This window comes from Elephantulus edwardii, unplaced genomic scaffold (genome assembly GCF_000299155.1).
Source record: "Elephantulus edwardii isolate Elephantulus edwardi_28Jun2011 unplaced genomic scaffold, EleEdw1.0 scaffold00001, whole genome shotgun sequence".
Lineage (NCBI taxonomy): Eukaryota > Metazoa > Chordata > Mammalia > Macroscelidea > Macroscelididae > Elephantulus > Elephantulus edwardii.
Window position 1 is genome coordinate 39,630,405 of NW_006399751.1, and position 13,539 is coordinate 39,643,943.

The window sequence follows — 13,539 nt, forward strand, 5'->3', positions numbered from 1 at the left end:
AAAACCAAATAAGATTTGAGATTTTTTTCATTGAAAGGCAAATCTTAATGCTATTAAATTCACAAATAGTAACTAATTTAAATACCCAATCCTAGTTGTTATCTAAAACACACATTGCAAACATACAAGTATCTATTCTCTCCACATGTCAGAGCCCATTCATATCATGGTTTGGAAATGAGGAGAATAGATTCCCCTTAAACTGCAAGTCAGCAGGTGTTTCTTTACAGTTAACTTTAGCAAAATTCATACAAAATAGTAATTAACAATGATCTTTACTTTGTTAACTCACAAGGAAACACCGTCAAAACTGCATTTTGTTAAAGTTTCTGTACTAAAATGTAGAAAAACTGAACTACACAAATATTGAAAAGTTAAAAATTCCTTAATTTTTTATTCCTGGTACCACTACCACAATTTACAGGGCAATATACCTGATGTAATGAAAAGAAAAAGAAAAAAGACAAAGCTACAACAGATAAAAGACCTCAGGAATGTACATCTAATTGACACTACATTGCATTAATCAATAGCTGCACTTTTTGCAAACTGTGGCTATGACAGTCCTGAACAAGAAGGGTTTCCTGTTTAAGCTGCAGTAACTTTTCTGACTATGGATCATCGTTCCTCCTGTGGCAGATTTTTACAGTTCCTCTAATGCATTTGGGACGACTGTCTCAAAGTAACCTGCAGCTTTCCTGACAACTCCTCGCTCTCTCTCCTGCTAAGAACTGTAGCCTGTTGAATAATACAGGATAAAAAAATTATTACACTCAGTGAACATTTCCAAATTTTTTTTAAAAATCATGATAAATATTTAAAGATACCTACCCTTTGCTGTTGAATTTTTAGAACCTTCTGCTACCATATCCACCACTTCCACCACCAGATCCATAACCACCTAGAAATATACAAGTAGAGTTTTTAAGCACGTAGTACCTTAAATTCAAAAGGTTCTGAACAATTTAATGGGAAAAATCCTACTTACCACCATAAGGACTGCCCGAGCTTCTTCCACCAAAACTGCCCCCTTTCATGGGTCCATAATTTGACTGCTGTTGTCCACTATAATTTCCAAAATCATTATAGTTTCCACCACCACCATAGTTACCTGAAGTTAGAAAGGTTTTATTTGTGGCTGACCTACACAATTATTTTCCATCTCAACCTATGTTTTCTTCTGATATCTTTGTAGCATGCTCACTTAGACACAAGGGTTTAAGGGGACTTCAGAACTGCCAAGCTATAATTTAAAGTCAACTGCTTTGTGCCGATACAAACTAGACTTCAGATTTTAATTAAATCTGAATACTCAAAAGTCTAGTTCCTACTTGTTCAGAGTAAAAACCGAGTGTAATAAAAATACTTGTATGGAGGGAGCTCTGGTAGCCTAGTGGCAAGACGCTACACTGTAATCCCAGAGGTACAGTTCAAATCCACCAGATGCTCTGCTGGAGGAGGGGGCAATCTCCTCCTGTACCAGTCAGATTTGATTTGACGCAACACGTAAAAAATAATACAATAAAAATAAAAAAATTAAAAAACAAAAAAAAACCCAAAACCCCAAACTTGTATGGTAACATCTACATTGGTTAAAATAAAATATTTTAAAAAATTAAGGGGTCCACACAAAATCAGCTGAATTATCTCACCAAAATTATGCAAAATGTTAACAATTTAAAAACTTTCCCCCTAAAATTACTTAAATCAACCTGCTGTTAACATTTAACACTTTCCTCCAACCACCTACGATAGAATTCATAAACAATGCGTAGTTTTTAATCTCAACTTGAAGACAGCTTACCCCCGCCAAAGTTTCCGCCTTCATTGTAACCATCATATCCTCCACCACCGCCACCATATCCACCACCTTGGTTTCCATATCCTGGTCCACCACCACCATAGCCCCCTCTACTACTATAACCAGGGCCACCGCCATAATTGCCACCTAAAAGAGTTGAGGAAAAAAAAAAGTTGAGACCACACAAAATCATTATAAATGAAGACTAGTAACAGTTATTATAAAATCTATACCCTTAAGACAAAATATTTCAACAACATGCTAAATCTTACCCGTAAATGCCATCAACTTGATTTTAACTCGAACAATCCCACTTAGGTCAGTGAACAAATTGCTCGATAATGGCTTATTTTTCAGTAGCAGATCACCAGGCCTTTCTTGCAAAGACCCTCTTGGTAAACTCTTAACTCCCAATCTTTCATTCAGTAGCTATGTTACCCATTTATACCACTCAAACAAATTTTTGTTGGGTATGTTTATTCACAGCAAACTTATGTTCTTGTTGTTGGGTGCTGTTAAGTAAGGATCACAGTGACCCAATGAACAATAAATCTGAATGCTGTCCTATTCTGTGCCATACTTATCAAAATAGCACCAAAGCTCGATTTCCCAAGGTTGTAATGTTTATGCATAAAGTCACAGTGTTACATCTTTCTCAAGCACTGAGGCTGGTAAATTCAAACACCAACTCTGAAGCTGGCAGTTGAGTACTTAACTACTGTATCTGCTAGGACTTAGCTTGCTCTACCCAGGAACTTGTAATGCCAAGTTGGTCTCCAAGGTTGAGAAAGTGCTACTTTCAGTGGAACCAATATGAAGATACACTGTCAGATTTAGCAAGTTTTCACTATAACTAGCAAAGTACAAATAAAGAAATACTTTTCAGTGAATTACAGAAAGTCCTATCATCACATATTAATTAAAAAACTTACCATCACCTCCAAATCCATTGTAACCACCATCGCCTCCTCCGTAACTACCTCTGCTGCCACCACCTCCTCCACCATAGCCTCCTAAGAAAAAAGAATGTATTTAACTCAAGATAATTCAAGAAAATATTAATTTCTTAATTATCAACCACCATCTTACCTCGTCCACCAAAGTTCCCACCACGGCCAAAGTTCCCTCCACCACCTCCAAAGTTTCCTCCACGACCCATAAAGTTCCCAGATCCACCTCCACGACCTTTTAAGAGAGAAGAAAAATGATAGATTTTAAGAACCTTATGAACACAACCACCACTTAAATCTATTGTGTATATGGTACTCACCTCTTTGTGAGCCAGCAGACTGCATCTCTTGCTTAGAAAGGGCCTTTTTCACTTCACAATTGTGCCCATTAATAGTGTGGTATTTCTGAACTAAAAAATTTTTTAATCAAAGAAGTTATTTTATGTTGTTTGGGAAAACATACAATTGATATCCTTTATCACAGCAAATCACTTAAAAACGACTACAAAGAATTTTTTGGTATGAGGTAATGTAAAGTTACCATCTTTATGGCCATCTAATATTCTGTCTTGATCAGAATATTACACACCTCACTTGGCAAAAGCCAAATTGTATTCTTTCTGTGCTAAAATATCCATTACAAAACTACATGCAATTTAACAAATTCAGCACAGAACAGAAATCATTCCCAATGATTAGCTTCATTATCAAGAAATTAAGATTGCTACTTACCAACAATTTTATCAACTGTGTCATGATCATCAAAAGTTACAAAAGCAAATCCTCTCTTTTTTCCACTCTGCCTGTCTTCCATAACTTCTATGGTTTCTATTTTGCCATATTTTTCAAAGTAGTCTCTCAAATTATACTCTTCGGTATCTTCTTTAATGCCACCAACAAAAATTTTCTTCACTGTGAGATGGGCACCAGGCTTTACAGAATCCTACAAATGCGAAATAATTAAGTTAAAAGACACTTTCCCGAAAATTTTCACATGTTTCATAGTATGGTATTAAAATACCTCTCTAGAAACAGCTCTCTTTGGTTCCACTACACGTCCATCAACCTTGTGTGGCCGCGCACACATTGCTGCATCCACCTCTTCAACACAAGAGTAAGTCACAAAACCAAAGCCCCTGGAACGTTTTGTTTGGGGGTCTCTCATCACCTACAAAATAAAAATTTTGAAGTAATAAAACACACACCACAGGTACCTCTTTATTCTTAAGAGTCCTTCTGTTTCTTTAGTAACTTACCACACAATCCGTAAGTGTGCCCCATTTCTCAAAATGTTCTCTTAAGCTATCATCTGTAGTTTCAAAGCTCAAACCACCAATAAACAGTTTCCGTAACTGCTCTGGTTCTTTAGGATCATGACCCTAAGGGAAAAAAAAAACACACAACACAAAAGCCATGTTTTAATAGGTTCCACTATTACTAATTACCAATTATTCACACAAGCCCAAAATAACACATCCAACATCAAATTCCTGTAACATTTTAACTTTGTTCAAACACCAGAAAGAAAGAAAAAAAATCTGTACCAGTCTTTCTAATGTCAACAGGACTTTATTAAAATGACACCCAAGAACATAGGCAAAAAAACCCAAAAACCTTTTAAGTAACCATATTGGGATACATTGTTTTCTTTTGTTTGTTTTTTGGGATACACTGTTTTTAAAATTACAACTAAGAATTCCTGTTGCAGAACCAGAGATTTATGCCTATTTAACATCCTTTCTAACTAACAGTTAATTGTCAACTACCAATCTAAGAATAGACCTACATTCTAGATGGAAAACTAGAGTCACTCATTTCAAGTTAACTATTACAGCTATCAAACAAATCCTATCACTTATTTCATAACTATTTCAATTGCTATTTTCTGCAAAAATTGTTTTTCTGCTTTTTATCATGTGCAACATAATTTCTTAAATAAGGTTACAACAAACTAGCAAGTTTGATTTATACAAGGCTTACATTAAGCATGGAATATTTTGCTTAAGAAGCAAGCACATTAAAACAAACTGAAGTCTCTAAAACAAAAAATTCCCTAAGTTTTCTCTTGATTTCTTTTTAACCAGCCGAAAGCCCTTTAAAAAAATTCCACACGATGCCATTTAATGCATATATTAAGTTTTCATTCACCCAGTCTTTTAAACAGACTCACATTCTAATGTCTCCCTACTCTATTATTTTAAATAGAGCTGTTTAAAGCCTTTATTTTATTTAAGACATTGTCTACTAGAAAGAAAATAATTAACAGCATCTACCTTCAATTCACTCTTACAAGTGAAGCCTGACAATACATTACATGTCAATGCACAATGTGTTAATTAGAATAACCTTGGACAATAGCAGCAAGTAAAAGAGCACAAAACTTTAAGAAAAATCTAAACTGGTGCAGATTTCGAAAACTACAACAAAATCTACAATTAAAGCCGTATTAAGAGAATGAGAAAATATGGTGACCACATTTTTCGATAATCCTACTTTTTCCCCCAAGTTCCTTAACCCACAGACCAATTTGGGTGAAATAAGAAAAAATTCAAATACTGTAACAAGAATGGAATGGTCAGCGAACATTTTAAAGTAGCAAACTTCTAAAAAAAAAAATAAAAATCTCATTTCTAGTTTGATACTTCGAAAAAAGATCAAGTTCAGAGAGTTAACGAATTCTGTACGCTGCTATCTGTACAGGCCTAAAAACGCGCCGGAAGAACTTGAGCAAAAGCAACACGCGTTAGCTCCGAAGCCATTTGCAGCATTTTTCGGCCAGGCCTCCTCCTCCTCCGTCCCGCCAATCCCCGCGCTCTTCCTGCTGGCGAGGGAGCGAGGCGGCGGCCATTGCGGGCCAATGCGCCATTTCGTAACGCGGGATCGGATCAATGTCAATGTGGCCGCCGCCCGCCTGCTCGCTCTCCCGGATGTGCCTGCTCGTCCCCTCCCCCACCTCCTCCTCCCAACCGCTCCCGCCGAGGCCCGCCATGCCGCCCTGGGCCTCGATCCGAGGCCGCGCGGATGGCGGGCCGGCTCCGCTTCGAAAGCGCCCCCCGCAAGCCACGGCACACTTTTCAAAGATCGCTAGTGCGGCCGAAAGACAAGGCAGGGAAGGCGAGGGACCCAGAGCAGGCCTCCAAGGCCCGCTCCCCTCCCCCTCCCACCGCCTATCTCAGCGCAGGGCGCGGGACGGCCGACCCATCCACCCGGCCTCCCCGCTCCCACCGAGCCGGGCCCCCCACGCCGGCCACTACCCAGCAACCCCCCGCTAGCCTCCTAATACCTCCTCCCCCCGGCGGCGGCGGCGACGGCCGGAGTCGGGCTGGGGGCGACCGGGCGGCGGTTTTACCTCCATTTTGAGACCGGACTCGCCTCTTCCAACTCGAGTTCAATATGAGACCGAGAGGAAGAGGCGGGGCCGCTTGTCACGTGACGCACTTTCCGCGCGCCGCCGGCCTAGTGGGGGAGGGATGGGTTGTGAGGGGGCGGAGCTAAACAGGCGCGAAGAGAAACTGGATGAATGGGTTGGCTGGTAGGAGACGGGGGCGTGGCCGGCAGCGGCAACGCGCGCGCCCCCTCAGTCTACGCAGCGGCACCGCCCTCGTCGCTGTCCGCGCGAGGAAGGCAGCTGGCACGTCAGCGAGGTCTCGGCCAATAGTGCGCGCCCACGTCGGGAGAAGGCCTCGTGACTGCTCTTCTTTAGAAAGGAAAGGCCTTTCCCTTTCTTCTCTCGCCTCTTTCCCCTCCCCCACGCGGGCCTGTTAGTCTCCTCCGAATTCACCCATAGATTTTTCTTTCCTGTCCTTTAAGGCTATAAGCCCTCGGTATTGCCTCGCCAGCTTCCAAACCTGAGTCAAGACCAATGTGATGCCCTCCAAAGAGGGCGCATACTGAAAAACCCGGCAATACTGACATGTATGAATTACAGATTACTTGGGAAGGTCTCAAAGCACTGCTGACACACTGAATTTTTATCCTTAACAAGCTGAAGCGAGACTGGTAAAAGTCACTTCTTCAAGAAATGTGTCAGCACTATTTCGTAACACTTCTAATACTGTTGGAAGACTTAGTGCATCTGTTGTAATAGAATTCAAGGATTTGAGAGAATTGGAAAATTAAACCATTCTACCATTTGATCATATCTCTTTGCAGTTGTGTTGTGACAGCAGGAACTAAATGAATTAAAGAGTAAAACTGGGGATCTGAGTCTCCATCACTAGCTAAGTAATTTTAGGTCATTTATTTAAGCAATTTTTTTTTTTCTTGTCTGCTTTCCTTTAGTGAAATCAGCATGAGTTTAGATGGTCTTCAACACAGCAGACGTAAATTTGTAATTTACGTTTAAATAAAGTTACGAAGAAAAGCCTCCCCAGCTAGAAAATGGTCTCTAAATTTAGCCACCCAAATAAACAATTGTTTTAGCAAAGATTGCAAATCTAGTCAATGTTATAATTCTTTGTGGGGGAGGGGAGTTTGTGTTAACTAATGGAAAGTGGTTGGCTTGAATCTGGAAAACAGGAAGGAAAATAGAATTTGTGTATATTTAAACATTTCTCTAGGGACTGAGGCTGTATTTGACAGATGCACAAAAAAGGATACATACACTGCAGTGGCAAACGCTGGTACTTGATGTAATGTAGAAGAAATAACCTCCTGTTCATTATTAAAAAAAAAAAATCTTATGTATTCAGCCTACCAGAAACTCCTGGGAGCCAAAACCAGTAGTTATTTTATTATGTTCCTTCAAGCCACCTATAGCGACTTGAAGAGCCTAGCTTTGCCTGTGCTATCAAGCTCTCTTACCACCTGCACTGCATTGTCACACCTACCTTGTTGGGAGTCTTCCTCTCTTTCTCTGAGCCTCCTTTCTTTGCATGAAGCCTTTTTTCCAAGAACTGGTCCTTCCTAACACATGCCCAAAAGTATGTGAGTTGAAGTTTCACCATCCGTGCCTCTAAGGAGCTTCAGTTGCCTAGTGGGTAGGGAGTTGTACTGCCAATCCAAAGGCAGCCAGTTCAGAATAACAGCTCTTCATGAGGAAGATACAGGAAGAATCGAATCTCCAGCAGGATTGCACAGGAGATTACTGGTTTTCCTTCTAAGGAGCAGCTGGTGGATTCAAACAACTTCTTTTCACCAGGCCACCATGCGAGTTAGAACAACTGAAAAATCCCCAGGAGAGATCAATTATGAGTGGGTTCCAATTTGACAACCTCGGCTGCCCTATACAGAGGGAGCTGATTACACTTCTTTGGAGGCAGACTTGTTTGTTCTTTTGGTAAACTCAATTTATTGCTGTTGTGTCAGAACCAACTCATGTCTGACCCTCCAGTGAATTTTCAGTGCAAATTTAAACCACTCATCTGTGGGCTGGCAGTGCAACTTCCTATCCCCTAGGTCACCAGACTTCAAACGGGTATTCAGTACTCTTCTGCAACATCACAATTGAAAGACATCAATTCTTTGGCCATCTTTTTTTAATCAACTTTCACATGTGTAGGAAGTGATTGAAAAGACTATGTTTGGGTCAGGCACACCTTAATCTTTAAACTGACATCCTTGCTCTTTAAAATTTTGAAGAGGTCCTTGACAGCAAATTTCCTCTGGATTATTGTTGTTGTTGTTATGGTCCATCAAGTCAGCTGCAACTCTTAGTGAACCTATGTACAACAGCCCTTAAACCTTGCTCTACCACCTGCCAATCTTATTGTCTCCAATACACCTATCCCCATTACCACAGTAACTGAATCAATCCATCTCATCGAGGGTCTTCCTCTCCTGCTCTGTCCTTCTACCTTCCCAAGCATGATGTCCCTCTCCAAGGACTGATCCCACCTTGTAACATATCCTCTGTATTAATATATCAAAATTTTTTGAGTTGTATATAAGTTGATTAGCTCTGAATTTATAGAAAAATACAAGGTAAAGACTTTAGGAAAATGGTATTTATATCAAGATGCTCTATGAGACATTGCAAGAGTGATCAGGAAGACTTGTTTTGTTCTTTGTATTACATTTTTATAGTTGAAAAATGACAAACAATGGTTTACTAAGGTTTTTCATCTAAAAAATACTATGGCAGTACATTTTACAGGTCTTACTTTTTGTCTTGTAGTAGAATGTGGATTTTTTTTTAACTCTTCTTTTTTAATTTATCCAGATTTGTTGTTTGACCAGACTGTGTGTAGATTTTAGATATTGACTAGTTGTTGTTGATACTCATTTGTTTATCTAATGTTCTAACCCTGGAGCCACATAGCACAAATTGAGAGAGAGAAGAGAAAAAAAAATCCCTGCTTTCACTCTTTATCCCTTGGAATACAAACCTGACCCTTGATTGCTATTTAGCAGTTTTAGCTGCCATTGAACTGAGGTAAAAGTTGATGAAGTGGAGAGGAGAGTAGAGAATTGAGGTCCTACAGTAGGCTAGAGTGACAGACCAACTTTCACAAATAATCCTTTCATGTTGTGTTGTTAAGTGCCGTCGAGTCACAAGCAACTCATAGTGACCCTATGAATGAAGTCCTGGACACTTTCTGTATAACTTTCGTCATTTCTCCAGGTTCATAGGGTTGCCAGAGGCAAGCTATTGTGGAAGTGGATGCCACTCCTGCTTCCAAGCTTGTTTTAATCGGGGAGTTTCACAAAACACTGTCCACCATGGGTAGCAGTATTCAGCATCACAGCAACCTCGAGTAACCTCTGTACAGCAAGTGGACATTCCAGGATTACACGACCTAGAAGAATGTTTCACCAAAAATAATTTCATAACAAGGCATATACCAAAGAAATGAAACGTTTTTGGCATACAAGGATAAACTGGAAGAGATTTGTGAGCATCTAAATGATGGTGAAAATGTCGTAACACTTTTAAAAAAGAATTATGATTAAAATAAAAAACAAAGCATTAGGGAAAACATTAAATACTGATTTTGAATAAAACTTACAAAATAAGATTTTTCACTTTTAAAAATCATCAGCTTTATAGGGAGTTCTGGTGGCCTAGTGGCAAGAAGCTGTGCTGCAATCCTGAAGGCTGTATCTACCAGATGCTCTGCTGGAGAAGGAGGGGCAGTCTCCTCCTGTGCCTGTCAGATCTGATTCCATGGTACACAACAAGAAGAAAAAATCGTCAGTTTGATCTTGTTAACTGTGAGTACAATATTTTTTTTTCTTTGAGTATAATGGGAAAGTCTGCTGTTAGGGACCTCTCCAAAGTGCTGAAGAGCAGTGGTGTCTCTCTGGAGACTAAGGTGCGTCTGATACAGGCCATGGTCTTCGCAATCACCTGTTATGCATCAGAGAGTTGGACAATGACCAAGGAGGATAGAAGGAGAATTGATGCCTTTGAGCTGTGGTGCTGGAGAAGAGTATTGAGAATACCATGGACTGCTAGGAAAACAAACAGATTTGTCCTGGAGAGGGTTAAACCAGGTGGCTCCTTGGAGGCAAGGATTCTGAGGCTCCGTCTAACTTACTTTGGACATGTTGTGAGGAGAGACCGGTCCTTAGAGAGGGACATCATGCTTGGGAGGGTGGAGGGGCGGCGCAGGAGAGGAAGGCCCTCTATGAGGTGGATTGATTCAGTGACTGGGATAATTCGGATGGGAGTGTCAGAGACAGTGCGATTGGCACAGGACAGAGCGGAGTTTAGGGCTGTTGTACATAGGGTCGCTATGAGTCGCAGGCGACTCGATGGCACATAACAACAACAACAACAACATAATATTTTTTATATTAAGGTGGGGTTTTTTTATGTGTTTTTTTTTTTTAGGGTTTCCAGTCATTCATTGTTGCACTTTTCTCCCTATCCACCCCTCCCCCCAATTCACTCCTCCTTGAAAAGAAAGAAAAACTCTTTCATTGATATGCAATCCCTCCCCCCAAGTCCACTCCACTATGCAGCCTTCACTCTGGACTTCTGTAATGACAAGAATACCCATTCATGTATCCCTTTTTAAACAGTTCTCTCCCTCATCTGTTTCAATGCAATATACATCATTCCTCCCCTCGTTTAATATTTTTATATTAAGTTTTAAGGTTGAAATAGTTTTACACAGTTTCTGATGCAGAGTGGATGTTTTGTTGATTCCCCCCACCCAACCCTGTCTGTGCCAGCCCCCTCCACCTCACACACCTGAGGCTGTTTCCTTTTCTGATGTTCTTGTTGTTGTGTAAGATTGAGTCAGAACCAACCCACAGCTGACCCTCTGGTGAGTTTTCAGAGGCAGTTAATCGAACAGGAGGAGACTGCCCATCCTTCTGCCGTGGAGCAGCTAGCAGATTCAAACCATGTCTTTGGGATTGCAGCGCAATTTCTCACCACTAGGCCACTGGAGCTCTTTAAAAATAATTAACCTTTCGCATTCAGACTAGTCATTATCAAAGAGGGACTCTGATCTCATAAATATGTGATTATTTAAAATACTTAAAACCTTTTTGGTACAACCATTATAAATGCGGAATTGGAATAATTCCTAAAGAATCTAACAATTCCTTTCCTTTTACTGACAAATGTATTTCAATTTCATATGATAATGTAAATAAGTTTAAAAACCAATGATAAAATTTTAAAGCTCTTGTTTTTAGAACATGCATTCATTGTTAGCAGCTAGCCTGGACACCACTAATAGGGCACATCAGCTACAAAGAGATAGAAGTAAGCACTGTATGTTAAGACAGAGTTAGTAGCCATTGCCTAGAGCTGAGCTCACTAGGAATGCTGCTCTGTCAAAGTTCCTCTCTCACCTACTGACATATCACTTTACTCTGCATAAGTTGCATTGAGGAGCCTAATAAAAGGCTAGAGGTTTTGGGCCAAAGGGCTCTAGTTGCACCAGACCTCTCTGAAGTGTCCCATTATCCAAACTCACTACTGGCCAGTCAATAGATATCCTCCATCTGATTGCTAAGGCTATAAATCTTTATGGCAGGAGACCATATTTCTTCTTGAGTTCTTGAATCACTGGCCTCTTTATTAACTGTAAAACACAGGGCACCTTGCCACCAGAGCTCCTAATCCGTTACATTGTTGTTGTTCTGTGCCTCTAATTTGGAATATACCCCTAACTGATCCTCCAGCAGTTTTTAGAGGCAGTGAATAGCATGGGAGAAGATTGTTCATGTTTCTCTCACAGAGTGACTAAACATTCAAATCGTGTGTCTTTAGAATGGCAACGCTACCACTTACCAACTAGGTTACCATGGTTCCCTAAGGAACCAATAAGTCAATTTCTTATAACCAGTGAAGGACAGTGTGCAAAAATCCACCAGTTTGGAAGAACTGTATGGATTGCAGGTCTCATTTTGTGAATGAAGATGACCATGGAGAAGGGAACTGATTTTTCAAGATTTTATACAAATTAATACAGGCTTAGGGCTAAAAATCACTTGCTATGCCAGCAAAATATTGTTGCTGGTCATTCAAAAACACCTAGAACAGTACATTGACAGGGAACTACCAGAATGTCAAGCTGGCTTTAAAAGACATTATGGCATCAGGTAGTCAGGTGGATCCTGGCTAAAAGTTTTATTGACTATGCAAAGGCATTTGACTGTGTGATTAATAATGTATTGTGGCTAACATTGAGAAGAAAGGGAATCCCAGAGCACTCAAGAGTGCTAATATGAAACTTATGCCTAAACCAAGAAGCTGTTGTCTGAACTGAGCAAGGGAACACTGTATGGTTTAAAATCAGGAAGAATGTGCATCAGGGTTATATCCTTTCTCCATACCTATTCAGTCCGTATGCTATGCATCAGACAGCTGGATAATGAATAAAGGTGACAGAAATATTGATGCCTTTGAGTTGTGGTGCTAGAGAAGAGTGCTGAATTTCCCACTCAGTACTGCCAAAAGAATGAACAGTTACTTCTCAGAGAAGGTGCAGCTGGGGTGCACCTTGAAGACAAAGATAGCAAAGCTGCATCTCTCATACTTTGAACTTGTAGCTAAAGGAGGCTATTCCTTGGAAAGGGACGTGATGGTTAGAAAGATGGAGTGTCAGTGGAGGAGAGAAAGGCTCTCAACTAGATGAATTGACATAGTGACTTCAACAATGGGCTCCCGTGAGTCAGTGATGACGAGGATGGCACAAGATAGGGCAGGGATCAGGTTGGCTGTTCATAGGGTCGCTTTGAGTTGGAATAGACTAGACTAACAATAACAATGATAATTGAATGAATATATTTTGGACAAGAGGGAGGTAGTAAAGAGTAAGTTATAAGATGGGTAAACAAATTGAAGCCAAAGCAAAAGCCAAACCACTGCTCACTCATGATGACCTTATACCTATTTCTTTATCTTTTACTTTGTAAATGTTTTATTTTGTTTTCTCATTGTTGCACATTTTGTCCACTCCCCTCAGCCCTCTCTGAAATGCACCCTGTGTTCCATATTGTCGGTATACATATAATGCCTAATCGTAGAATCCTTTCAGTTTTTCCGCCTCATCTGTTCTAATGCAGTGTTTATTATCTATCCACTCCTTTCCCATTCTCTCTCCAAACCCTCCCCTATGTCTATCCTATTATATAACGGCAGTGGTACACAGTATTTGTCCTTTAGTGACTGAGATATTTCACTAAGCATAATGTCCTCCAGTCCCCTATGTTGTATAATGCTTCATGAGTTCATTGTTTTTCTGTGCTGTGTAATATTTCATTATGTGAATGTACCATAGTCTTTCACTAGTGTTCAAAGCCTCAAATCTGTTCCTGAGATGGTTCTGAAATTCAGGTGGGATAGACTCAAAGTCATATTTTGGTTGCCTTGGATTTGGTTTAATT

The 13,539-nt window shown here is 40.2% G+C and overlaps 1 protein-coding gene across 2 annotated transcripts; it reads right to left on the minus strand.

The window, feature by feature from the left end:
- Positions 1-368: 368 nt before the first annotated feature.
- Positions 369-6,146, minus strand: LOC102865430 (heterogeneous nuclear ribonucleoprotein A3-like). 2 transcript variants are annotated; one of them, XM_006878804.1, is made up of 11 exons: positions 6,101-6,146; positions 4,008-4,130; positions 3,773-3,919; positions 3,484-3,694; positions 3,072-3,161; positions 2,891-2,986; positions 2,734-2,814; positions 1,805-1,948; positions 989-1,111; positions 832-901; positions 369-738 (listed from the first exon to the last, which is right to left on the minus strand). In XM_006878804.1, the coding sequence occupies exons 1-10, from the start codon at positions 6,104-6,106 to the stop codon at positions 849-851; spliced, it is 1,074 nt and encodes a 357-aa protein (XP_006878866.1). In that variant the 5' UTR covers positions 6,107-6,146; the 3' UTR covers positions 369-738; positions 832-848. The 2 variants fall into 2 exon arrangements, with proteins under 2 accessions (XP_006878866.1, XP_006878865.1); XM_006878803.1 differs by lacking the exon at positions 369-738 and having other exon boundaries at positions 820-901; positions 6,035-6,128.
- Between the last annotated feature and the right edge of the window lie 7,393 nt (positions 6,147-13,539).

Excerpts from the sequence above, each read along its gene's own strand:
- LOC102865430 (XM_006878803.1), bottom strand. The coding sequence starts at position 6,106 with ATGGAGGTAAAACCGCCGCCCGGTCGCCCCCAGCCCGACTCCGGCCGT. Across the intron at positions 4,131-6,034 it reads GCCGCCGCCGGGGGGAGGAG|GGTCATGATCCTAAAGAACC; the intron begins GTATTAGGAGGC and ends TTTTTCCCTTAG. Across the intron at positions 3,695-3,772 it reads AGAGAGCTGTTTCTAGAGAG|GATTCTGTAAAGCCTGGTGC; the intron begins GTATTTTAATAC and ends TCGCATTTGTAG.